This window comes from Equus asinus, chromosome 1 (genome assembly GCF_041296235.1).
Source record: "Equus asinus isolate D_3611 breed Donkey chromosome 1, EquAss-T2T_v2, whole genome shotgun sequence".
Classification (NCBI taxonomy): Eukaryota; Metazoa; Chordata; class Mammalia; order Perissodactyla; family Equidae; genus Equus; species Equus asinus.
This window is the reverse complement of record NC_091790.1, coordinates 122,411,466-122,436,920: the sequence shown is the minus strand read 5'-3', so window position 1 is coordinate 122,436,920 and position 25,455 is coordinate 122,411,466. Positions and strand designations below refer to the sequence as shown.

Here is a 25,455-nt window from a genome sequence, read left to right as displayed (position 1 = left end):
TTGGATCCTGGGTGCAGACACAGACCACTTGTCAAGCCACGCTGTGGCGGCGTCCCACGTAAAACAGAGGAAGATTGACACAGATGTTAGCTCAGCGACAATCTTCCTCAAGCAAAAGGAGGAGGATTGGCAACAGATCTTAGCTCAGGGCCAATCTTCCTCAAGCAAAAAGAGGAGGATTGGAAACAGATATTAGCTCAGGTCCCACCTTCCTCACCAAAAAAAATTTTAAATAAATAAATAAACAAAAAGAATTCATAATAAATTAATTTATGGAAATGCAAGGTTAAATAAGTTAAACCATATTCTTTACTAAAGAAATTACCAGACTCCTTGGCAACTATGAATCTTCTAAGAGGAGATTCAATGTACAGCGTTTCTTCAGTTTACCTGTTCATGGAATTATTTTTCTCAAGAATCACAATGATAGATCTGTGCCTTATGAAATCACTTCAAGAAACAACATCCCAGATTCCGTATTGTTTAATTATTTAGTAGTTAATAGTTTCCAAGTCTTCAAAAAATTCTTAGTATGGGAAAAAGGAAGCCATTCCATACCCGACAGGCAGGCGAACTATGGTAGCCTTGGTGGCATAGGTATGAATCTTCAGAACCAGATCGCCTGGCTTCAGAGATTTCCAAGAAACTGTCTCAGCTATAAGTAGTCCAGGCTCTACGGGAGGGCTGCCTTTTGTTAAAGCTTTAGGAAAAATGAAAAATATTAAAATTTGATTGTGAGAGTATAGTTGGCCTTCACTGGTATTGCTTTTTATCCAGTAACAACATTAACAGTAATAATAAAATCAGGAATTAGAGATATTCTAAAAATGTTCATTACTCTTGATAAATCACTATTGGAAGTGATACCCAGGTGGAACCCAGACCTTCCTCCTCTGTCTTATTTTCCTCCTCATAATCATCCCCTTGGGTGAGGAAACCAGGAATGGGAAAGTTAGGAAGAGGAGGACAGACAGGAGCATCTCGGGGTAGTATGCCATCGCTTCTATTATCTACAGCTGTAATCACACTATCCCTCTAGTTGCAATTTTAAAGGAGGAAAAACACCACGTCTAGGAAAATAAGAGATTTTCCTAAGATATTTGCAAAGCTAGGTCAAAATACCCTATTGTTTACTTAAGTTTTGATCTTTGATTCTTAGCTTTGGCCATGTGTAGAAATAGCAAATAACAAAAATTTTATTTTAATATCAAGTTTTTCTCTTAAAAAGAATAAAGAATATGGACCACGCTTCATTAGTAGCTGAGGGCAATATATTCCTTACCCTATGTCCACATAACACTCAAGCTGAGGACATAAGGCCACAGCATGACTTGAAACACCTCTACACAAATAGAATGTTCTAGGACATGGTGTGGCTTAGGAGGTATTGGGTAGGTAGACATACTATGCTTACACCACTAAAGTTTGGAAAGTTTATTCAGCAAGCATTTATCACCCACCTGCTATACACCAGACACCATTCAAAACATTGAGGATATTTTGGTGAAAAATCATAGTCCTCGTTCTCAAAGTTGGGAACATTCAATATGAAGCATTCAGCAAATATTTAGAGAGCCTCTACAGTGCCAGGTACTGTTAGAGTTAGAGGTAAATACTTTAACAAAACAGGCCAAAGAATTAAGGAATGATGCTTTGTGCATATGTGCATGTGTGTGCAAAGGGTTGGCCATAGAAAGGAGCAGGACAGTCCATCCATTTGGATGGGAGGGTAGGCTGACCAGAGCTTGGGAGAGTTGCTGTTGGAAAGATGAAGCAGAGCATTTCTGCTGTCTTCTGTCTCTTCTGTGGAAACAGCAGCAAGGTCATCAACTGATAATGAGTGAGGACAAGAGTGGGTGTCAGAGACTGCAAGAAAGAGAGAGAAGGAGAGTGACTTCAAAGTTCGAAATAGTTATCCTTGAGAGTGAGACTGGGAAACATGAAGGAACTAGGGAAATGGTGGCAATGCTTAGAGGCTTTTTTGAGATCTTTGGTCCCCCATTTAAACTGGGGCTAGCTGATATGATTGGTTTTTTTCCCCCTCTAGTCACATTCAGCTGCTCTGATGCAACCACAGTTAGGTGCAGAGTTCAATTGTTGGGTTCAACCAATATTAGGATTTTGCCAGGAAGGTAAGATGAGAGGGTAAGAAGAGCAATTGCATTGTGGGTACAATTACAATGGTGGATCACGGAACCCATGTTGGGAATGAGAGAAATAAGAATGTGAGGAGAGGGATGGAGAGAGAAAAAGTGGCAGAGCCAGTAGTGGTCCCAGAGGAGTCAAAGAATTGTAGGAGTGGGAGTTCTAGGGAGAGTGAACTGGAGAGTCAGGGGATGGTGGTCAGAGAGCTTGAAATTGGGATGATGTAGCAATTGGTACAGTAAATTCTAAAGTATATTCATGAAAGTAGGGGCCCAAGGTGGGATAGAGGAAAAGATCTTCAGAATTGTCAAATCAAAGAAGAAAGTATTCATGTTTTTTAATAGATTTTGAAAGAATCAAGAATAGCACATATAGGTGGAAAGAAAAACAATGAATAGGCATGCCAAAGAGGTGAGTAGACGACTACAGCAAGTAGGGGTGTAGGTGCCAAGAGAGCATAACCCTTGATGTCGGAGAAGTAAGACGCTCATAGGATGTGGTGTAAGTGTGCCTCCCTCACAGGGTCTGGAGAGGGAATACGTTCCTTCATCTAGAGACTAAAAATCTTCCTCTGCATTTCCCCTGGGCTGAAAGTGAGCCAGGCTTTAAGACTGTAATTTTCTAGAGCCCTCTTACCTCCAGATTCTCCCCAGCGGACCAATGCAGAAAAACAAACCAGTAGTTCAATAGGTTTTAGACTATCCACAAACAGATAGTAGGACACACGTTCATCCGAGAACTGCAAGAAATCAGACCAGTCATTGTACTTAACATCAGTCTATTAATGCTATATTTCTCACTTCTAATAATAATGCAATACCTAGCATTAGACACCACAATAAGTACTGTACAGGTTCAGTGATATGAAGAAGATCATACCAGGTGAATGTTGGCAACAGGCTATGGAAGCTGGGTCCGCAGGGCCTGTGTGAAACTGGCTGCTGTGTCAGAGAGAGTCACAGCTCTTCTCCATGAGTAAAGAAAAAGGATACGCCTGTTCCAGAAATCACACATAGAGGAGGAGACTGGGCCCGGGCCGAGCAGTGCTCAGAGAATGGGTCCCTGATAAGTAGACAGGCCGCAGGGTAGCTTTGGTAGAGAACAGAACTGTCTAAAGAGCATGTTAAAAGGTATTTTGCAGAGTGGTATGTGATATAAACCTTCTGTTCCTTCTTTCTACGAGATCTTCAGAAGTATATCCATTGTATGCTAATCACCAGACTGGATTTTTGTTTTGGAGATGCAAAAGAGCCCTGAGTAAAACCAGAAGTTCCTCTAAAGGAAAACCACATAAGAATTACATGAACATGATCTCAATCCATCCTATGTGGGTACTATTGGTATCTATAATTATAGATGAAGGAACTGAAACACAGAGAGGGTGAATAACTTGCCAAAGGTCACAGAGCATGCAAGTAGCAAAGCTGAGATTCAAACGTAGAGATTCAAAACTATCTACCTGACCCCAAGGCTGGTATTCTCGACTATTATGCTATCATTGCCTTTCCAGTTCTCAGTGCTTCAATGTGATTTGACTGATGGTATGTGGTAAACGTGTTACATGAATTTAATTGCAATTATACTTTAAAAGCTTTTCATATTATTTTACAAGAATATTTAAATAGCCAGTTAAAATATGAAAGAAAAATCTCTAGTAGTACTGTGAAAAAGGAAATATTATTTCATTATGACAAGATTGCTAGAAATGCCTGATACAATGTAATGATGTTTTAAGTGATTGCTTTCCCCAAGATTTTCCTATAGTTAGCATTTGGCACTTTATTTCATTTGTTTCCTTTTAGCTGCAACATGTGGGTGATAGAGACAGTTGTTTCAAATATTCACTATCTAAGACTATGCAGGCCCCTGAATTTGCCAGCCCAGCGTGCTCGCCTGAGGAGGAGTTTCTGCAAAGAGCTCATTTGCTGTCATTTTTAAGAGTCTGAGAATTTGGGGGTAGAGTGGCCCTGGAGACCACATAAGGGCACTCTGCCCTGGTGCCAGCACAAGGCACTTTTGAGAGCGCCCAGCCCAGGTCCCACACTGAGCACCAATGGATCCTCTAAGGAGTGGGGAGAGGAGAGGTCTCAGTCTCCTTGCTCCCAGTTCAGCTGACAGCGCCTGTGGCCACTAAAATCAGGAATACCTGGCTTCAGACCACAACCCATCCTTCCTTTCAGCCATACTAAAGGCTGTTAAGTTTGGGTTCCAAAACCTTTAAGAAAAAGTTATTGTTTGCTCACAACATTGATAAAAAAATTTCAAAAGAGTGAAGAGACTCATATAGGGATGTCATCATTTTATTTTGCCAAGTTGGGACTTTAAAAGGAAAAAAAAAAACCCTATATTTACCATCACTTTAAAAAAATAAGATTAGAATAAAGAACAGTTGGCCATTTTCCAAACACAGACACATAGATATTAGGATGGTGATATGCAAACTGCCTTTAGTAATAATAAAGACAGCCAACATTTATTTTCGCCAAGTGATAGGCATTCCTCCAAGCATTTTACATACATTATCTCACTTACTTTTAAACCGTAATGACATAGGTCTTTTATTATTGCCATTTTACAGATAACAAAACTGAGGCAAAGAGAACTCAAATAACTTGCTCAAAGTCCCACCCAAGTGGAGCCTGCATTCAAAACCAGGCAGCCGGCCCCAAGATCCTCCTCTGCTTCTCCCAAAGGCGTGCTCAGGAGAAGAGCATGGCGCCACGTCAGACAGCCAGTTGTCCTGATGTTTGTGCCACTGCCTAGTTTTGTGATCCTGGGCTATTTACTCAGCCTTGATCTGCCTCAGTTTCCTTACCTGAAAAATGATGATAATAATAATCCTTTCACAGGGCATGCTATGAGGAGTTCATGTAACAAAGAACCGAGGCTGGCAATACAGTAAGCTCCTATAAATGACTGTCATTTTATTATTGCCAATTGTTCGAATATATAAATATGCCCAAGTTAACTATAAACCATATACTACTCTCATACCGTACTCTGGGCTCAGTTACTCTAAATGAACAGTTTTATTATCTTTGTAAGTCAAAGCATTCCTCTGGGTGTTTTATACATAGATTTCAGCACTGGTTGGACCGTTTCTGGCCCCCTCTCCCGGGGTCCAGCCACTACCACAGACCTGATCCTTACTTTCCGATCAGGCCACCAGATACAGAGAGCACCTTTTGAGGATGCTCAAAAGGTTTCTCTGCCTGCATTTTCATCTAGTGCAAGTGCGATGGGAAAAGTCATCTCCAAGACTCCTTGCTTCCCCCAGCTCTGCATACTGCTGGTGGAGGTGTGGGATTATCATTGGGCTTGGATGGCCCCATACAAGCAACATGCAAGTTTCAGTACAATTTAGTTTTCCAGAATACCTGTTATATTTTTCCCCCAAATTCCACTCAATGTGAGATTTGTTAATTCATTCATTCAACAACTTTTTATTGAGTTCCTGCCTCATGCCAGGACCAGTATTGCAACTGAACAAAAAGACAGAGTCCTTCTAAAGATTTTGACATCAAGTGGGCAGGGAGGTGGAGGGGCACAGAGAAGTAACTAGACAGGATGGAGGGAGGTAAGTTCTGGGTGAGGATGAGTCATACTTGGTACATACGTGCCTCACCCAGACCCTATGGACAGGGAAGGAGGTCTCAGAGGGTCAAGGACAGCCATGCTGCTCTGAAGGGCTTCTAGGCATTAGCCAGGTGGAAACAATAAGCATGAAGGGGAATGAACTCTGGCCAGAGGGAGGAACACGGGCAAAAATAACAGAAATGGTAGCGAAAACGTGCTCATGTTGTAGGAATTGCACGCAATTTGGTGAACACTAATGGAAATCAAATATAATAAATTTACTTGTGCTTCTCTTTCATTAATTCATAAATCAAAATTTTCTTAACGTGAATTTATACAATAACGCGGCTCAGAATTGAACTACTATGACAACCAGATGGATCACATGTAAGGGTATGAGGTGGCGAAGTCTTGCTCATTTCCCGGAGAATAGATTAGTAGAAGATCCTAATAATTATTTTTTTAGATATGATAATGTTACAAGTTTAGAAATGCTTGATAAATTTGAAGATGTTTTCCACTAGCATGATTCTACTAAAACTTTAAGTATAAGAAGAGAAAGAGAAGAGATCATAATATTTTTACCTTGAATTCTGTTTTTTGAAAGGTCAAGCAATATGAACTTGGCCTGTGGAAAATACATATATTCCTGAAAAACATTATTTAAAAAGGATTATTGCCATTATACACAACAGACTAGTACTACATGTTAAGTTTCTTAGAATCAAATAATTACAGGCAGAACAAGCTAAAGACACATGAAAGTTAAAAAATAAGAACAATTCAGAGAGAGAAAATTGGTTTCCAGGGCTAGTGGGTGAGGGAAATAGAGAGAGGTTGGTAAAGGGTGCAAACTCTCAGTTATAAGATGGAGAAGGCCTGAGGTTCCATTGTGTAACATGGTGACTACAGGTGATGACAGTGTACGGCAGAACTGAAATTTTCTGAGAGATTATATCAACACTAGACTAATATTGGCTTAACTCTTTTAAGTGATAACTAAAAATTAGTAGCTTCTATATCCACTATATTCAATACACACAAAAAATTTATACTTACTGAAAGCATACACAAAAGTCTTCAAAATCTAGCCATATTTCTTTAGAAACACCATTATTTATTGCTATAAGGTCCTCCTGTGACTTTTCCTGTGTCTCTGTCACCTGGCTGACCAAATCTCTTTCTAAACCGATTCCCTCAGCTTGATGAGCTGCGTCATTCATTCCAAGGTCTGTTAGTTCATCTGTGCAGAGTAGAAGGTAAATATGTCAAACACATCTATGTTGTTAAATATGAAGTTATTAAGATACGGAAAATTGTAGTGGGAAGCTCATAGATCAAAGTCTATTTTGAAAAACATTTACTGATACAATCATTTACATGCAGGCCTCAAGTTTGTGGTGGTCCATACAGAGACACATTTTCATACAGTGGGGAGAATTCAATCATCACTTATCCTCATAATAGAGTATTCAGAAGTTTTGAAATCATTTTCATAAGTTTGTGCACACATTCTTTAGAGATTATAGATATAACAGAAGTTAGCTAGCTTTCGTACTTAAAATATGCTATAGACAGACATAGTCATATAAGAGGGGATGGCTCTGACAACAGAAGAAGAAAGAAAAATTTGAAAGTTTTATTGCAATAAATGCATTTCAGTAAGCCACTTAATCACTCCCTATTGTTAGTGATTCTGTGATCTTATTTTATGTTTATCAAGGAATGCATAAAGTTCTCATACACTTTGTGAACCCATATTTTATATATACACATGCTACATACTTTTTTGGATTTGAAGCTTGGCCAAGTTCTTAGTTAGGAACTGAGGAATTCGTAGTAGTTTCAGCACTTTGATCACAGCACGCATGCATTAAAACACATGAACTTTACTCATGGGCCTTAATCAGATCATCTTTTATTTTGACTTTAAGCTTGAGTTTAACAAGAGAGATTATCTGATTTTTTCAGCCCAGAGCAAATTAGACTCAGCACATCAGAGGAGACACTGGAGAGAGGCTGAGAGCCAGGAGAAGGGAGAACGAAAAGATCTCAAGAAGCAGAGAGCCCTTTGTGCTTTGATGTCTGTGAAAAAAATCATGAGATTACTAATTTACCTTTTCCAGATGTAACTTGTGAAGCAAGATTACCCTGTGAATTGAAAGGAATACATTAAGAAACCACTTATAAATTTAACAAAATACTACAGCTTTCTAAAGCATCAAAGTTTTTAAAAGAATTAATAATCTTTAAACATTGAAGAAATAGATTTCTGCAAATAATTACTAAAAAATACAGTAAAACAGAGAATTTATTTTTAACCTTAAAATTCAAAAGATGTGAATTTAATTAAATAATTGGCTGAGGGTTTAGGCTTATGACATTTAAACAAAGAATATGTGAATTTATCATATGATTGAATCTTATAATAAAAGTCAAATTAAAACAGTATCTCTAAGCAGATATATTACTCATTATGAGGCACTTGTCATTAATACAGATTGAGTATAATGAGATTATAATTCACAATTAATCTACAGAGCCTAGAAAGACTGGTTTCAAATTATAAAAGTTGTTTCTCAAAATTTTAACAGGGAAATTAAGTTGAATTTACATGTACAACTGAGTTTTCTCTGTGTAAAAGATAAAATGGCACAAACTCATAGAGACCAATAATGGGTGATGTCAACAATGTTTTGGCTCAAGTAAAGCGGATGGAGCAGACAGGAGAGGAGAGATAACTGGATACTAAAGACTAGTGAGAAGCAAGCCCAGCCATGCCTTAGGACCCCAGAAACAATCAGTAGGCATCTGAGAAGGAGAGAACGAGCTTTGGGCTGACAACACAAGATTGGGATGTATGTCTATATCAGGAACAGACAAATCCCCTCTTCTTCTCCCTCATTCCTTCCGGTTTAGCACTGAGCCCTCTTCTGCCTAACCAGGACACTAAAAGTTGCTTCAAGTGGAGAAAGTAATTGAGAAATCTCTGGACGTGAGTTCACAGATACCATGGGAAGCAGAAGAGGCTATGTACAGAGAGGAGAGGAATTAAGCGAAAGACCGCACGCTGAACCTTGGAACTCCCAGCTCCTCTGTGCTGCTGGGCTTCAGTAGCACTGGTGGACAAGTGTACATCAACCTCTGTGACCCTATTCAACCCCACCAGGGAGATTAGAGGACCCTTAACTGGAGAAGCTGATCACAGACAGGGAAACTCCCAGGGAATCTGACATTCAGAGCTAATCTCACCCCAAAATGAAGCTCATTCATTCCCAATTACCTAAATTACAGTCTCCACTCGACAAGCTGTATCCATGTTATAAAGCTGCTCCCAGCAGCAGCTCTTTAATGTCAGAAATTCCTTAAATACTTGTGTACAGCAAAGTGTCACCTGACAATCAAGGAAAGATTCTTACGTGAAAGAAAGAAAATAATGGATGTGGGTTGGGAAGTTCACAGAAAACAAAAACAATAATATGGACAGCAATTTTTAAAATTAGCAATATCAGAAAGATGAGAGGATATTCATCTATCAAATAAGATTCTACAAAAATATAATCAAGAACAAGAGAGAGCTCTGAGAAAGTAAAGTAGGAAAAGTGAAACAAATTCAACAGAAAGCTTGGACAGTAAGTTGATACAAAAGGCTAAGAGACTAAAATAGAAAACTTTTAGAAGAAAACAATAGGTCAAAAGCTTCATGAAATTGTATTTGGCAATGATTTCTTGGAGATGAGACCAAAAGCACAGACAACAAAAGTAAACATAGATTAATTAGAATACATCAAAATTAAAAACTTCTGTGCATCAAAGAACACAGACAATAGAGTGAAAATGTAACCTACAGAATGGGAAAAATATTGGCAAATCATATATCTGATAAAGGGTTAACATCAAGAATATAGAAAGAACTTCTACAAAGAGCAACAACAAAACTTGATTAAAAAATAGGCAAAAGACTTGAATAAACCTTTATCCAAAGAAGATATAGAAATGGTAAACAAGCACATGAAAAGATACTCAACATCACTAATCATTAAGGAAACGCGGATAAAAACTACAATGAGATATCACCTCACACCCATTAGGATGGTTACTATTAAAAAACGACAACAGGAAATAAGAGTTAGTGAGGACGTGAAGAAATTGGAATCCTTGTGCACTCCTGGTGGGAATATAAAATGGTACAGTCGCTATGGAAAACAGTATGGAAATTCCTGAAAAAATTAAAAATGGAATTACCATATGATCCAACAATTCCACAGGTGGGTATATACCCAAAAGAATCGACAGCAGCATCTCTAAGAGATAGTTGTACACTCATCTTCATAGCAGCATTATTCACTCACTGAGTGTTCATCGATGGACGAACGGATAAACAAAATGTGGTATTTACATACAATGGAATATTATTCAGCCTTAAAAAGGAAAGAAATTCTGACACATGCTACAATATGGATGAACTGTGAAGACACCATACTAAGTCAAATAAGCCAGTCACAAAAATACAAATACCGTATGATTCCACTTACATAAGTTACCGAGAGTAGTCAAATTCATACAGACAAAAAGTCGAATGGTGATTTTAAGGAGCTGAGGAGAGGAGGAATGGGGAATTGTTGTTTAGTGGGTATAGGGTTTTAGCTTTGTAAGATGAAATGAGTTCTGGATATTGCCTGTACAGTAATGTGAATGTACTTAATATTATTGTACTGAGAAGAGGAAATTCTCAAGGAACTGTATAAGAAAATTCCCTACAACTGAAAAACACAAATTCCAGGTTGAACGGGCTCACGGAGAACCCAGTGCAGTTCACATAAAAAACTCATACCAAGGCCAGTCATTGTGAAATTCTATTATTCTAAGGATGAAAAGAAGGTCCAAAAACTTTCCGAGAGGACAGAGAGTCACATGCAAATGATCAAGAATCACAGTGTCGTCTGTACTCTCCAGAGCAGTGCTGTGCTGTACATATACACCATAGAATCCAGGGTCCAGAAAATTAAGACATCCATCACCTCACGTGATGAACATAGTTCACTCTTCTTTGGGGGGGGGGTAGTGATGTTCAATAAAGTTTCAATAAAAAGAGAAACGCTTGAAAGTAGAAGACAAGGGATCAAGGAAGAGCTTCAAAAATTCTGAAAGAAACGACTTGCAAACTAGAATTCTATATCCCACCAAAATATACATCAGGTGGGAAGGTGGGATAGAGACATCTGCAGGCATACAAGTTCTCATAATTTTCACTGCTCCTACGTCTTTTCTCAGGAAGTATTGCAAGGTGTGCCCCATCAAAGTTAGAGTGTAAACTCGGAGAATATACTTTCCAGAAAAGAGGAAATCTGTCAGAGGAAAGAGGTGCAAGCTTCCATTAGTTTGAACTGGAGCAAGAGGGCAAAGGATTCCAGGGGTGACGTCTCCAGGAAAACAATTGGCATTTATAGAATATCTGATGTGTTTGACTGTGTGGCAAACGGTGTTTAGAGGGATTTTATTTTTTTGGTGTTTGGGACGGCCTACCAAGGTGTCCTAGAAGAGCAATCAAATGAAAAAAGGTAGGAATTAGCTTCTACAAAAAGTTGTATAAGAAAAGTTGTATATGTCATGGCAATTACCTCAGCGGTAATAATCTTTACGTAGCTAGGTGCACGTGTATACAGGGTCATTCAACAATGGTCATGGTGCCATCGCTTGCAGCAGTAAGAAACAAGAAGCAGCGAATGTAGTCAATAACGTTGTGAAAGATGAAACAAAAATGGCAGGCTAGTCAGATGATAAATACCTTCAACCAGTGAAATGAATGAACTGTGACAGGCAACAAAAGAGACGAATCTCGTCAACCATGTTAAGTGAAAGAAGTCCCAGAAGAATTCATACAAAAACCCATTTAAATAAAATTATTTAACAATTAAACTAACCTAATATTTTTAATAAATATATACATAATTGGCGAAATTAAAAGAGTATGGAAGAGTATGGAGTTGGGGCTGGCCTAGTGGCACAGCAGTTAAGCTTGTACGCTCTGCTTTGGCAGCGTGGGGTTCGCTGGGCCAGATCCTGGGTGCAGAGCTGCACACTGATCATGAAGCCATGCTGTGGCAGCATCTTACATACAAAATAGAGGAAGTTTGGCACAGATGCTAGCTCAGGGATAATCTTCCTCAAGCAAAAAGAGGAAGATTGGCAACAGATGTTATCTCAGGGCCAATCTTCCTAACCAAAAAAAGAAAAGAAAAGAAAAGAGTATAGAGTTGACTAATACCAACTCTGAATGGCAGATAGAAAATATAACCCAGAAGAGACATGCAGGGGACTCCCATACGAGATGACTATTCCATTTTCTGATCTAGGTGATGGATACGTAAGAAGCTTATTTTAACAGTATTCTTTATTCTGTTCAGATGCACCTTATACATTCTTTTTACATACAGTAAATTCCACAGTTTAAGAAAAAATCTTTTATAATTAAGAATTATAAACATGAATGATAATAGTAACACAGTTACCTGAGACGCAGTTGCCGTCAATTGACTTAAGTCTGTCTGGCTGAGGGTGGCAGTTTCTTCATTTTCAGTAAGGGAAAATAGACTAGATCTTGGAGCCACCCCCTTCTTAATAAAAGATTTTACAAACTGACTAATGGAAAAAAACAAAACAAAACTTCTGTTACCTTAATCTCTTGTTTGAAGTTACCAATAAACAACTGCTATATTTTTATTGAGATATAATTGACATATAATATTATACTAATTTCAGGTGCACAACATGATTTAATATTTGCATATATTACAAAATGATCACGACAACAAGTCTAGTCAACATGTTAGCGTTCATCACCACACATCGCTACAACTTTTTTCCTTGTGATGAGAACTTTTAAGAACTACTCTCTTAACGACTTTCAAATATGCAATACAGTGCTATTATCTATAGTCACCATGCTGTACATTACACTCCCAGGACTGACTTATCTTATAACTGCAAGTTTGTACATTTTGATCTCCTTCATCCATTTTGTCCACCTCCCCGTCCCCTGCCTCTTGCAACCATCAATCTGTTCTCTATATCTGAGTTTTGTTTTGTTTTAGATTCCACATATATGTGAGATCATATGGTATTTGTTTTTCTCTGTCTGATCTATTTCACTTAGCATAATGCCCTCAGGTCCATCCATGTTCACTCAGATGGCAAGATTTCCTTCCTTTTCATGGCTGAATAATATTCTACTGTATATTAAGTAGCTGCAGTATTGTCAACAATAGGAAGTTCTGATTTAGTTCATTTTATCATTCTCATTTTTTACAATGAGCAATGATTTTTTGCTTCTTGTTAAAAACGTTGAATTGCTTTCCATTTTACTGAAGAAATATTCTCTGTCAGTCAATGCATTGGTGTAGAAAATTCCTGGACACTGTTTATTTTAAAGCTATAGTCATCATCTTTGGATATTGGGAATTTGACAACATTTAGAATTGATTTAGCTAAATATCAGAGAAATGTATCAGTGAAATAGGACTCCAAGTCAAAAATTTAATTATGAGCCTTGAGTGCTTAAGTTTATAACTGAGACATTCCTACTAGCTACCCAAGTATACAGTATTTCCTTCCAAGTAATTGCTGATGTGACTCAAATCGCCATTCTCTTAGCTAGACATTTATAGGCGCAATAAAAAGGCATTTGTTATAGTATATATCTTTTTGGTAAGTGTGTTTCAAAGATAAAATTAAATTTCATGTATACAGATTTCCTAAACTTTAGATTTTTCCTTGCTGGAGTTCACACAACTTAATTCACCTCAAGCTAAACCTCTCTGATTTACCTGAAACTGCCACTAGAGGGCAGCACAAACACATTTGTGACGCTCTGATTCTCCCAAATCAGACCGGGAGCGGAGACCGGGCAAATCCGGCCTGTAGGGACAGTGGCAGCGCTCTGAAGAAAGGCAGCTGCGATAGCAGTCACTTTCAAGGGCTCGCCAGGAAAAGGGCTCGCGCTTATGCTGACCGGAGAACTCTGACTGTACAGCAAAGGGCGACAAGGGATGTGTCTTTCACACGGACAGGGTGAAATGCCATTCACCTATCTTTGCTTTGGGCTCTGCCAGATAGAATGAGTATCCTCTGGAATTCACAACAGATCCAACCACTGAAGAGACTAGCTGGATCCAATCAAATATTGGAGTCACCTGGATCTGGGTTACAGAATTCCATCCACTTTAATCAAGGAATAAAGCTGAAAGGGGCATAAGGCAATCAAGAAAGAGAGTAACCCCGAGAGTTCAGGTCATGAGACCAAACCATTTGTGGTCCCTGTTGGTGTAGAGATTCTGGAAGTCTGAGTGTGGCATTTTGAGCCACAAGAAAGTTTGTCCCGGTGGCCTGCAGCTCCGGTTCTTATGACCCACAAAGTCTCTGATTCGCACGCAATCTCCATCAGTTGACAGATAATCAAAAATTATTCAGAATGGTAAAATCATCATCTTAGTGGGTAGCATTAAGTACAAAATTAATTAGAAAAATTATGAGGCATTAACATTTTTATGTGAGGTTTAGGAAAATTCTGTGTATATGTGGTATTTTGCATTTTTAACATATGAAAGAATTTAGCATGTTACATAATCCAACAAATTAGGCTTTCAAATATATATCTTAATATTTAATTCTAGCTTTATTGTTAAATTAAAAGGGATAAGAAAATTTTGGTTTGTAACAACTGATAGTATTATAGGAAAAATTAAGGTTCTCAAAATAAATGATTTTGATTATTTGAACTTTTATGATGATTTAAATACTTGGAAAGATTTTATTTGCTGTGATTTTTGGCTTTTAAAGTACTTACATTTTGCTAACTAAATTTATTTAAAACTTTTATGGAAGTTGATAGATTTATGTATAAGATAAGATTTCTTATAAGTTAAAATGAAAGTTTGAGGAAAACTGGATTTACAATTTTATAACAGTAACAAACTTTCAAGCCAAAGTAGCAGTAAATTGTCTTTTCTGTTTATGAAGCTGTCCCTCACGGCTGGACACTTCTAACGGCCACTGTCCGTCTCCCGGCGCTGCCTACGGTGTCTCCTCCAACACTTTTCAGTGTCCAATCGATGCAGAGAAATGACAAGAGCCTTAAAGGTAGAAGATTTGAAGACTCTCCCTAATGTCTTCTACTTCGACAGAGGCCATTAAATGTAAATTAACCGGCTGTGATGTCAAGAGGCTTTAAAAGTGGCACAGTTCAATGGGCAGACTTCTGATCGAAATTTTGACCGCTTTTCTTCATCAGCTTATATGCTTATATTCCTCTCATAGATTTTGATATATCTAAGAGAAGGCTAAACCATACCTAACGGCTGTTGTATGTGTGACCTATGACATAGGCCATCCAAAAATTTTAATAAAGTTTTATTGAAATTTAAAATACATTCAAAAAGGACACAAATCATAAATGTAAAATGATGAAAAATCACCAAATAAACATGGCCATATTACCATTATTCAGATCAAAGGATAGTAATATGACCAGCACCTAGCAAGCCCTGCCAGATGCACCCCCCCATCATGGCCCATACTCCTCACCACAGATAACTACTGTCGTGACTTCCCACACCATATTTTGCCTTATGTTTTTGTTTTCTTAGTGTATATTAATAGAATAATTAAAAACAAACCATGTACTGTCTTTTTTCGTTTAGGAAGATTAGCCCTAAGCTAACATCTGCTGCCAATCCTCCTCTTTTTGCTAAGGAAGACTGGCCCGGAGCTAACATCCGTGCCCATCTTCCTCTACTTTATATGTGAGATGCTTACCACAGCATGGCATGCCAAGCCGTGCCATGTCCACACCCGGGATCCCAACCAGCAAACCCCAGGCCATGGAAGCAGAATGTGTGCACTTAGCCACTGCACCACTGGGCCGGCCCCCAAACCACGTACTTTTTAAACCAGATTTCTTTGGTCTATTTTCTTGTGTGAGAGTCATCCATGTTATTTTGGCAGCAGGATTTCTTTCACTTTATATCACTATCTTATTACATTACATTTATCTCTGGTTTTACTAGGCTGTAACTATCCGGTCCCCTTCACAGCAGCTGGTTGCAAAGTTTGTCCTCAGGTAAAGCTTCCATTGAGGGCTGAAGTGCAGCTTTAAATTGGCAGATGACGCGTGGGTGATGGAGGAAGAGGGGCAGGGTAGGACCTCAAACCCTTCCCCCAGGAAGAGGAAGAGCCATGACATCCAACAGGAGAGTGACCTGCATCACAGCTGCCGGCAAGTTCTCCCGCCTCCCGCACATCGCTGACATCAGGACTCCCATATTCAGGCTCTAATCATTTCTGCAGAATAGGTTCTTTGAGGGTTTTACAACCATGGAATTTGGGACATACCTTTGTAATGCCAACGATTACATTTTATTGTAATTATTTACTTAGATATCCAGCTTCCCCCAGAAGCTGATATCGATGTGGGGCAAGACAAGTGTGTTATTTTTCTACCTTCGAGTGAAATAGACTGCCCCGTTGTGTTAGTCCTCTGGGGCTGCCCCAACAAGATGCCATGGCCTGGGTGGCGTAAGCATCAGCACTTTTTCCCTCACCGTTCTGGAAGCTGGAAGTCTGAGATCACAGTGCCAGCGTGGTCAGTGTCCATGAGGACTGTTCCTGGCTTGCAGACAGCTGCTGTCTCACTGTGTCCTCACGTGGCCTTTCCTCAGTACATGGAGAGAGAGAGCACTCTGGTCTCCTCTTCTGAGGACACTAAGCTTACGACCTCATTCAACCGCACTCACTTCCTTAGAGGCCCCATCTCCAGATACAGCCTCACTGGTGTTAAGGCTTCACAGATGAATTTTAAGGGGACACATTCAGCCCATAACAATCACATACAAAAGGTGGCTAGAAAAGGTTTGTTGAATAAGTGGATTGGTGAAATCATAACCTGTACCAGATCAAGGAAATATCCTGTAGTATGTTTTATACATATATTTGGCCTTTTTCTTAAATGAAAATTCTTCAAAATGCCCCCATTAGTCTGTTCTTTTTAACCACGCAAGTCACAAAATACTTCTTTTGAGAGCAAGATGCATTTGTGGGAAAGAACGCTATGTACTTACGTTTCTGTTGGAATTGGAAACGGAGTCATTCTATAATTCAAAAACGGACTTGAAATCTCAAGAAACTGCTCAGGCTTCTTTATTACCAATTCTGAAAAGAAACAGGCAGTGTGATGTACTTTTACAAAAATCTTCCAAGATTACACGCCGAACTTAACATTTAATGCAGTTCTCATTAGATTACTATTTACCCAGCAAATTTCAATAGAGTTAAATAGGAACGTACTAGGATACATATGGTTTTTTTAATTGAAAAAGCTTGATAGATTCGGCCACTCTTAGATTTCTTTAATCTCCTCAGCTGCTTTCCACATTGACAACATGAAACAGTGAAGTCTCGATGAAGAAAGTCAGCAATGTCTTCAGGAGTTACTGCTCGGCATTTGCTGCTGTTTCAAGTACAGGATTGAATTTCTATACAAGTCTTTTACTAAGACGTGTTCTCTTAGTTAACCTCTACCCCACATTGCTCAGGACATGAAGAGGAAATGTGGACAAAGGCATGAGATGGCAGTGGGAGAACAGAACAGGCAACAAAGTCAAGCTCATGAGTAGAAAAGAAAGCAGAAGGTCAAGAAAGGATCTGTGGGCACTCCTGAAGGAGTCTGAAGCTGACCTAGCAGTGAGAAATTCTCAGTGGATGTGGGACACAACCCATGCACTAACATGGTGAACACTGAAATTAAACATTAGGGATGATCATTTCAGCAAAAACTCCTGCGACGGCGGAAAGGATGCCCATTGGAGGAAAAAAAGTGAGGCTCTGACACAGTGCATGTGACTTTTCTGTGCTTGTTCCGTGGCAATCTCTAAATTGATCTTCTATTAATTTTCACTTTACTAAACCCAATAGAGAGAAGAAAGACAACTATGGGGTGAGCCTCGAGGTGGAGGTGGGGCACTGAAATCAGGGAATCCCGCCAATCCTTAGGTTTTCTTCCCCAGCTGACGAAAGCAGTCACTTACATATAATTACACGCCAATCAGCAGCCAAATCAGGAAATAGCTGTATGTTCAATACGTTTTCTTTCATTCAGCCCCTCCTGGGTGCTCTGAATGAACAAGTGTTTTAAGCATAGCTCTATGCATTTAACTAAAATGTAGTGTTTAAGAGTACGGTCATGCATTGCTTCATGGTGGGGATACATTTTGAGAAACGCATTGTTAGGCAACTTTGTCATTGTGTGAACACCATAGAGGGTACCTACACAAACCTAGATGGTGCAGCTTACTACACACCTAGGCTATATGAAACTAATCTTATGGGACCACTGTCGTATATGCGGTCCATCATTGACCAAAACATCATTATGGGGCACAGGACTGTAAAAGATTTTATTTCCTTTCAGCATCATATCACACTCTCTTGGCACCAACAGCCCACTGCAGAAACTCAAGGGATGTAAATAAATGACTAAAATAATGAGGCAGGAAGGAGAAGGTCAGAGAGGTCTCAACAAAAAATGAATTGATCATTTCTCCTCTCCATCCAAAGCAGACATTTCTTTCATCTTTGTTCTTTTCTGGCAAGGAGAAAGCATGTTGTGCTAGAGAAGTCTTTGCTGCCAGCTGTACTGGCTGCACCAGTGTAGGCAGAAAGAAAATGTGAGAAAAATGACACGGTTAACAGTTGTTATTTATATTTTTAAAATGTGGAAATTGTGGCTGGAAGTAGGAGGCAAGGAACAGGTATGTATTCCGATTGATGTGGTTATCTCTGTTTAGGATCCTAAGGACCACTGGGACTTATGTATTACCCTGTAACTGAGATATGGTGCTCTTGTCACCTGCAATGAAGGATCAACAATACTTAAATTGGTAGCAGGGACAGCAGCAAGCACCACAAATAGGGGCACAAGCCATGGTGCATGGGACCAAATACTTAAGCATATTTATAAGCTTCAGAGTGACTGCCTGCAGGAAACTAGCATGAGGGATGCTCACTGTGGCTTTGCCTTCATTGTTCATTCAAGTGACAGGCTGTGAGCACAGCCCCAATGCAATAACCTCTAGAATGCAATGTACTGTTTCTGGATGAATACAATTAGAAAATAATGAGATATTAGCAAAGACAGAGGTAAAAATGCAAAAGCAATGAAATGAACACAAAAAAATTACAAAATAGCTTTTGTTATTATTAAACATAATTTAAGCTTTTTAGAATGAGAAATATATATATTTATATTATATACATATGCAGACACCTACATACGTATATATAATCCATAGCACGCCAATTCTCTATTATCCTTCATTAAAAACTGCAAGTACCAAATTAGCTACGGAAAGGATATACATATGTTGAATAAACATAAATTATGAGTTGTTCTGCTAGGCTGAAATTTTTTAATTATTAGTGTTTTTTTAATCCTCTCTTCTCATGTTCGCGATTCTGCTTTAAGATTGACTTTTCATGTATTGTCTCACTCATCTCTTCTCTTGCCATCTTGGTCTGTCTTCCACCCAAACTTTTGCTCATGGAAAAAGGAGTAAGAATGAAGACTTGTAGAGAAAAAGATCGAAGGAGTGAAGAATTAGACACGGACGGTGAGGAATTTAGAAATGAACTGTGAGAATAAAAATAAGGCCTGAACAGTCCCACGGCCCCACTCTCAGCCAGCGGGAGCCTGTTTATTTCTGAGGACAACTGCCACTCCTTGTGGCTATGTGACAATATTAACACAGGAGCCAATCCAGGGCAGAAGTTCAACTCCCAAAGGAGTTCTAAGTAGAAATCAGTGAATTCAAAGATCATGTCCTGCGGGGTACCCTAGAGTGATTACCACAGTAGAAATTCACTCCAGTGGCTCAACGCGTGCTATTCAAGTTTCTATAGTATTTGCTACAAACCACCTTTTTGTCACAATAACAATAAAAAACCATCACCCAAAGAATGTCCTCGATACGTCCAGGTCAGCTTAGATGTGAATCAAACTTCTGAGATATGGAGAATTAATCTCGAAAGACGTAAAATTCGGACATAAACTGAAATGCGGGCTGTAGGTGTGACGTTGAGTGTTTTGCCTTGAGCCTTATCTTTCTTTACAAACGGAGCTATCAGCCCTTTGTAGGGAGAAATGTTAATTAGAAAGCTTCTCAGATGACACGAGAGCAGTACCTTGAGCCTCATCTGTTATGACCCTTTCTTTTTTCTGACGGAAGAGTTTCCAGGGAGGGACAAGAGGTGACTTTGGTGGTGCTATTAGTGGGCAAGACCTGGTTCTGGTCACCAGCACAGGGTGGCTACAGATGTGGGAAAGCCCGTACTCTCTCAGCTTCTCCGCAGAATCGGCCTAAAAGGTGCAAGATACATTTAAAAGGATTCTTGCAATTGCTTCATGCATTTAAAATAATACTTTTTGTCATTATAAAAATCCTATCACCACTGTAGACATATAGGAGTTCTAAAAAATAAATAACAACCCATATTCCCACCTTCCTTAACATAAGCACTATTAACATTGCATTTCTTTCCATCTTTTCATTTTTCTTTTAATTTTTTCATTTGCCTATTTACAAAATGAGAACCTAGAAAGAGAAGGCACTTTTTAGGTCTAAATGTTTAAGATTCTATGAGATTGCAAAAATATTAGTGTATCAGTTTTGGTCCAAAGTTAATCGACCTTTATTTTTATAGGTTAAAGCTTTGATACGGGAGCTTAACATGTAAAGTTGTTTTTTTTCCTTTCCTTTTCTTTTTCTTTTTTGAATCACTAGCAATTGCTACACAGTGTTCAGAAAAATCCACTGCACTCGGTATGTCAGGTTAAGGAGGAGGTAAGTGGCTGCCTTGAGTACAGTTTCTGCCCTCCCTTCCAACCAGCCGCTCCCCACAGGAAATCCCCATGATCGCTCCTGACAATGGGGGCATTCACAGAGGACAGAGGACAGAGGCTGCCCTGTGTCCTGCCAAACCAAGTCGTTTCCCAGGCAGATGCTTCCCATGTTGCACTGTTCAGATCTCCTGAAGCCACTTGGCTTTGGAACAACTCAGAATAGTATCTAAGCAGAACTTCAGTTACTGATTGATGGCTGAAATGTGCCAGGAGAAACCAAAAAGCATATGAAAGTTAAAGTAATATATACTGCAGTCAAATTTTGATGTTCATAGTCTAAATGTTGAAACGTTTAAAGTAAAATAAAACGTTAACTACACGAAAGTCAGTTTTGCCAACAACTATTTTTCTTCCTAGTGATTTTGCATCATTGATTTCTATTCGAATAGCAACGCTTGAAAATGTAAATGTATAAAGCCATTATTTAAATTAGGACTGGGAATCCACTTATCAGCCTCTTCCAAATTATTGCTCAGCTAGAACACGCCTTGCTCTTGTGACCATTCCTCCATTGCTCACGCTGTGCTTCTGGGAGGCAGAAAAGAGGGGAGGCATCCGTGAGATGCGACAGTTCTTCCTGAATCCGGGGATTAATTAATGATTGCAACAATTCATTAATAACTAGAAGAAGGAGTTAATCAGTGCACCACTGAGTCCAGAAGAGCCATTTAAAAGTGTTATACATAGGAAAAATAAAGAGAAAAGTGATTCAATGTTTTTTTCAAAGAGGTCTAATTAAAAAGCAGAGAAAATTGTCACATACTTTTTTTATCCCTTTTGTGAATGTTAGCAATTTACTGAAAAAATTCAGAAACCTCTGGAATTATGCCTTTTTTTTATAGGTATTTTAAAATCTAACCCTTTTCCCACAACTTGCGCTCTGTCGAATTCTAGAAGTTTCCCAACATTTGAAAGTAATCTTTCAATGGGAATTTATGGGAGAATTTACTGATATTATTCAATCAGACAATGTCTCAGTATCGTAATAAAGAGAGTACATTACTGTCAAATTGTCACTTAAAAAATATCCGAAATAGAAATCATGTCCAGAGTAATATTTATAAATTGAATCATTTCCAGCTAGTTTACTACACCTGAAATTTGGTCTACATATCTCAACTCCTTCTTACAATGCAACCAAAGTTGTAGTCTATTCCCTTTCTTTTTTAAGCTGTAGCGCATTGGAAAACAAAGCAACCTAAAGCATTTTGAAATTGTAAGGCATTGGCTCAAATAATTAAGTATGGTATTAGCACTTACTGTATTGTTTAGATAATCTGCAAAAGTACTAATTTGATTTAAGGTATATATGCCAACTTCTCATACATTTTATTTCCAACATACTACATAATACTTCTGAATGCTGTGAAGTAATGCTATTCATAACAGTTATAGTTTGATACTGAGAACTTTGTTAAAGGATCTCAGATTTCCCTAGATTAGAGTTAGAGGCAGAGAGAGTTTGAGAATAGGAAAACATTCTGGTGAAATACTAGCCGGCACTCAAGAAAAATGTTTGAATAATTCATGTGTCAGACATAAATTAGAAGTTTCCTTACACAAGATTCTTTTACTTCTTTATCCCATCCCACCTTAAACATTCTAGAAGTGGGGCTTTGAGCAAGTGAGAGGGCTTTCTTAGAACTCCCAGATCACCCATGAAATGAATCTAAAACCATTTAGAATGTCCAATAGCAAGAGGATGGGGGATAACGTGGGGTAATTCATGACACCTTATTTCTTCCCAAGTATTGTTGCTTTTCTTGTAGTCTTTACCAACTCTTTAATGCTAAGTATTGGCTTTGCTTTATATGTTGGTCTTATTGTCTTTGGGGCTATAATTTTTAGAAATGTTCTCTATTTAACAAAATCCCATTAGAACAGAATTTTTTTCTATTGATTTATATTTAAAACATTATATCTCCATTATATTGCAATTTTTACCAGAACTGGATCATCCTAACAGCTAATGTAAAAGAATCAACAGGCAAGTTAGGGAAACCGTGAGACTATAGTCAGTTCATTACAGCCTTGAGGTTCATTTAATTACTGTTACAGACACTCGCTAATTCCTGGGCCCCTTAAGCCATTTTCAACCCCCACAGGGAGGATTTATAATACTCTTTATGACCTGACTCCCTCCCATATCTCAAGCTGCCTCTAAGACTTCTCCCCTTGCAATCTACTCAGCCTCCAGCAGTTCCCTGAACCCAGAGAGTTCTCCACCTCCAGACTTTTCCAACGTAAGCTTCCCTCTGCTTTCGAGCACAATTTTTCCCATTTACTAGGCTAACTTCTTAAAGCCATAGCTTACACAGTTCTTCCTTTGGGAAGACTTCCCTAGTCAACCATTGGACAGAAAGATGTGTTTCTGCTATGTGTGTCCCATATTCATTTTTCCACTCATTCATTCATTTGTTCACTCATCAAACACACAGTATTTGAATGCTACATCTACCATGTTCCAGGCACCTTGCATGCCCTCTGTTATACCAATTTTCTAACTTTATTACTGTTGCTTGTCTACCTTCCTCAATGGACTTGAACTTTGTGGGGTAGGACCATGTTAATCTTACTCATCATGGTATCCTCAGAGCAGAACTCATTGTTTAGCACATAATAGGTAATCAATCAATCAACATCTGTTGAATTAATAAATAAGCATGTGAGTTTTTTCATCTTTTAAATTCAAAATTAATTTTGCGTTTAAACGTTAGTTTTTAAGTAGGGCAGTCAAAAGATCAAATAGATTATCTTGCACTCTTTTTTCTGTAATGCATTCATCCCATCCTTATATTTTGTAGTTTTAAAAAGTGTGTCAGTACTTCCCCTACACGAGACCATGGCACTCCACGAAGCATGGCTCGTGTCATTTTACAGTCCACAGTGTTGGAGCATTCAGTCTCTCTGGAAGATTTAAGACAGCACCTAGGCCACTGCCATGTAAAGAGTTTAAGAAACAACAACAACGAAAACCAAGGCTGAGATGGGCAGCTCGAATCTTCACGAGAGACTCAAGTTGGACACGGAGGCCTCAGAAGCACACTTAGATTCAATCATGACTAAAAATAATTAACTTCAAATTAAAACAGAGAAATTGCCACTATCTCTACATTCATAATGTCTTAACAGTATTACCCCTGTTATATGCCAGACGTCTGCAGGAAAGAATGCTTTCTATCTAAAAAGGAAGAAGGAGGAAGAGAAGGAGAAAGAAGAGGGCGAGAGGGAGAAGGAAGATGGAATGACAACATTATGCCCCTTGGTTAAATCATCTCGATGACAAATGTAACGTACATAGTAAAGCGCAATAATCATTCCGTTGGGGTATTTACATCTCAACCAAATTTCCATTGAACTCAACTGTTTCTAACTAACCAAATGAACATTTGTATATATAAATATATCATTGAACCATCTAATCTTCTTATAATTTAATGTAGTGATTGCATAACATATGGAATTCTATAAAAAAGTGCTAGATGTCTAAAAGTCCCCCAAAGGGTTAGGATTCAATAAGTTCCAAATGCAATAGGGCATTTGTCTAAGTAGATTGAAGCGTAATCTTTCAATTTCAAACATGGGCTTTGCCCTTTATAAGAGAAGTGGAAAAATTTCAAAAATGGCCTTTGCCCTTTATAAGAGAAGGAAAAAAATTATTTTTATGTCCAAGAACAAAAGATAACTTTAAAAAGGATGGGAAACTCATGCATCACATGCAACTACTAAATATTATGTTGCCAAATATTTAACATCATAGACGAATGTCACTGATACAGTGTCAAGTGAAAAAACTTGTTTCCAAATAGAACATGAAATTTAATTCCAAAGTGTAAAAAAGTGTGTATTTATGTACACACACACACACACAGACACACAGATTATATGTAGAGAATAAAAGACCCAAAGGATATATGCCAAAATGTTAACAGTACCTATGTCTAGGTAATTATACTATGAATATTTTAATTTCATTTCCTTTATCTGTATTTTATAAATTTTCTGTACACTTTTAGACTTATTGGAAAAAATGAATTAACATTTTTTGGGTGTATTATTTTACGATACAAGGAAGTTATAGCCATGGTTTACCAGCTCTGGATGTGAGTTCATTTAAATCATCTTATGTAAGAAAATATGTACAGTCTGTTTATGGAAAGGTGATTTATTCTTATTTAGAAATGATTTTTACTGAAATATATAACTTATGTATCTTTTATTTTGCTTGTAATGGAAGGAATTGATAAAAATATATGAGACTACATCCTTTTTTTTTTTTTTTTAGATGGAACTATTGCAATCATCTAAAATAATTTTGGATGTTCTAAGTCCCTGTGTTCCACTGCCTAATTTTAAAGATAAGGAGACTGAAATCCAGGAATAAAATTTTCATTAAATTCTGGTGTACCTTCTATCGCAACAAACAATCACACACACACACTGTCAATGATAGGGTTGCCCGGGCTTGAGTGCTCACCATCTTCTCTAAGGAGAAGATCTTCTTTTCAAACAAATAGAGAGGTGTGAAGGTAGCATACACAACCATGTGAGGGGCCTGCATTCCTGAAGAACCTGTAAAAACAAACATACGTTGTGTCATGGAAATTCTAGCCAAGATGGCTCTGTCAGTGCGTCATCCCAGACGGTTCAAAGTCCTTCAAGAACTTATCTTTGCTGCCGAAACTCAGGTAAATGACTCTAAATGTATTTAATAAATGTTAAATCTCAAATGTGCACCTATTTCATAGAATGTCTCACTATACGATATTCATAATCGTGCCATT

At 38.3% G+C, this 25,455-nt stretch overlaps 1 protein-coding gene across 4 annotated transcripts in view; it reads right to left on the bottom strand.

Annotated features, from left to right (window-relative positions):
* Positions 1–25,455, bottom strand: part of ADGB (androglobin) — a 172,883-nt gene that overhangs the window by 76,613 nt on the left and 70,815 nt on the right. For all 4 annotated transcript variants that reach the window (XM_070506834.1, XM_014850646.3, XM_070506839.1 and 1 more), the window contains exons 10-18: positions 25,149–25,243; positions 19,954–20,128; positions 16,836–16,926; positions 12,234–12,363; positions 7,839–7,872; positions 6,781–6,964; positions 6,307–6,370; positions 2,782–2,884; positions 559–700 (exon numbers count right to left, since the gene is read on the bottom strand). In XM_070506834.1, the coding sequence (XP_070362935.1) occupies positions 559–700; positions 2,782–2,884; positions 6,307–6,370; positions 6,781–6,964; positions 7,839–7,872; positions 12,234–12,363; positions 16,836–16,926; positions 19,954–20,128; positions 25,149–25,243 (1,018 nt within the window). The remainder of the gene's footprint in view (positions 1–558; positions 701–2,781; positions 2,885–6,306; positions 6,371–6,780; positions 6,965–7,838; positions 7,873–12,233; positions 12,364–16,835; positions 16,927–19,953; positions 20,129–25,148; positions 25,244–25,455) is intronic.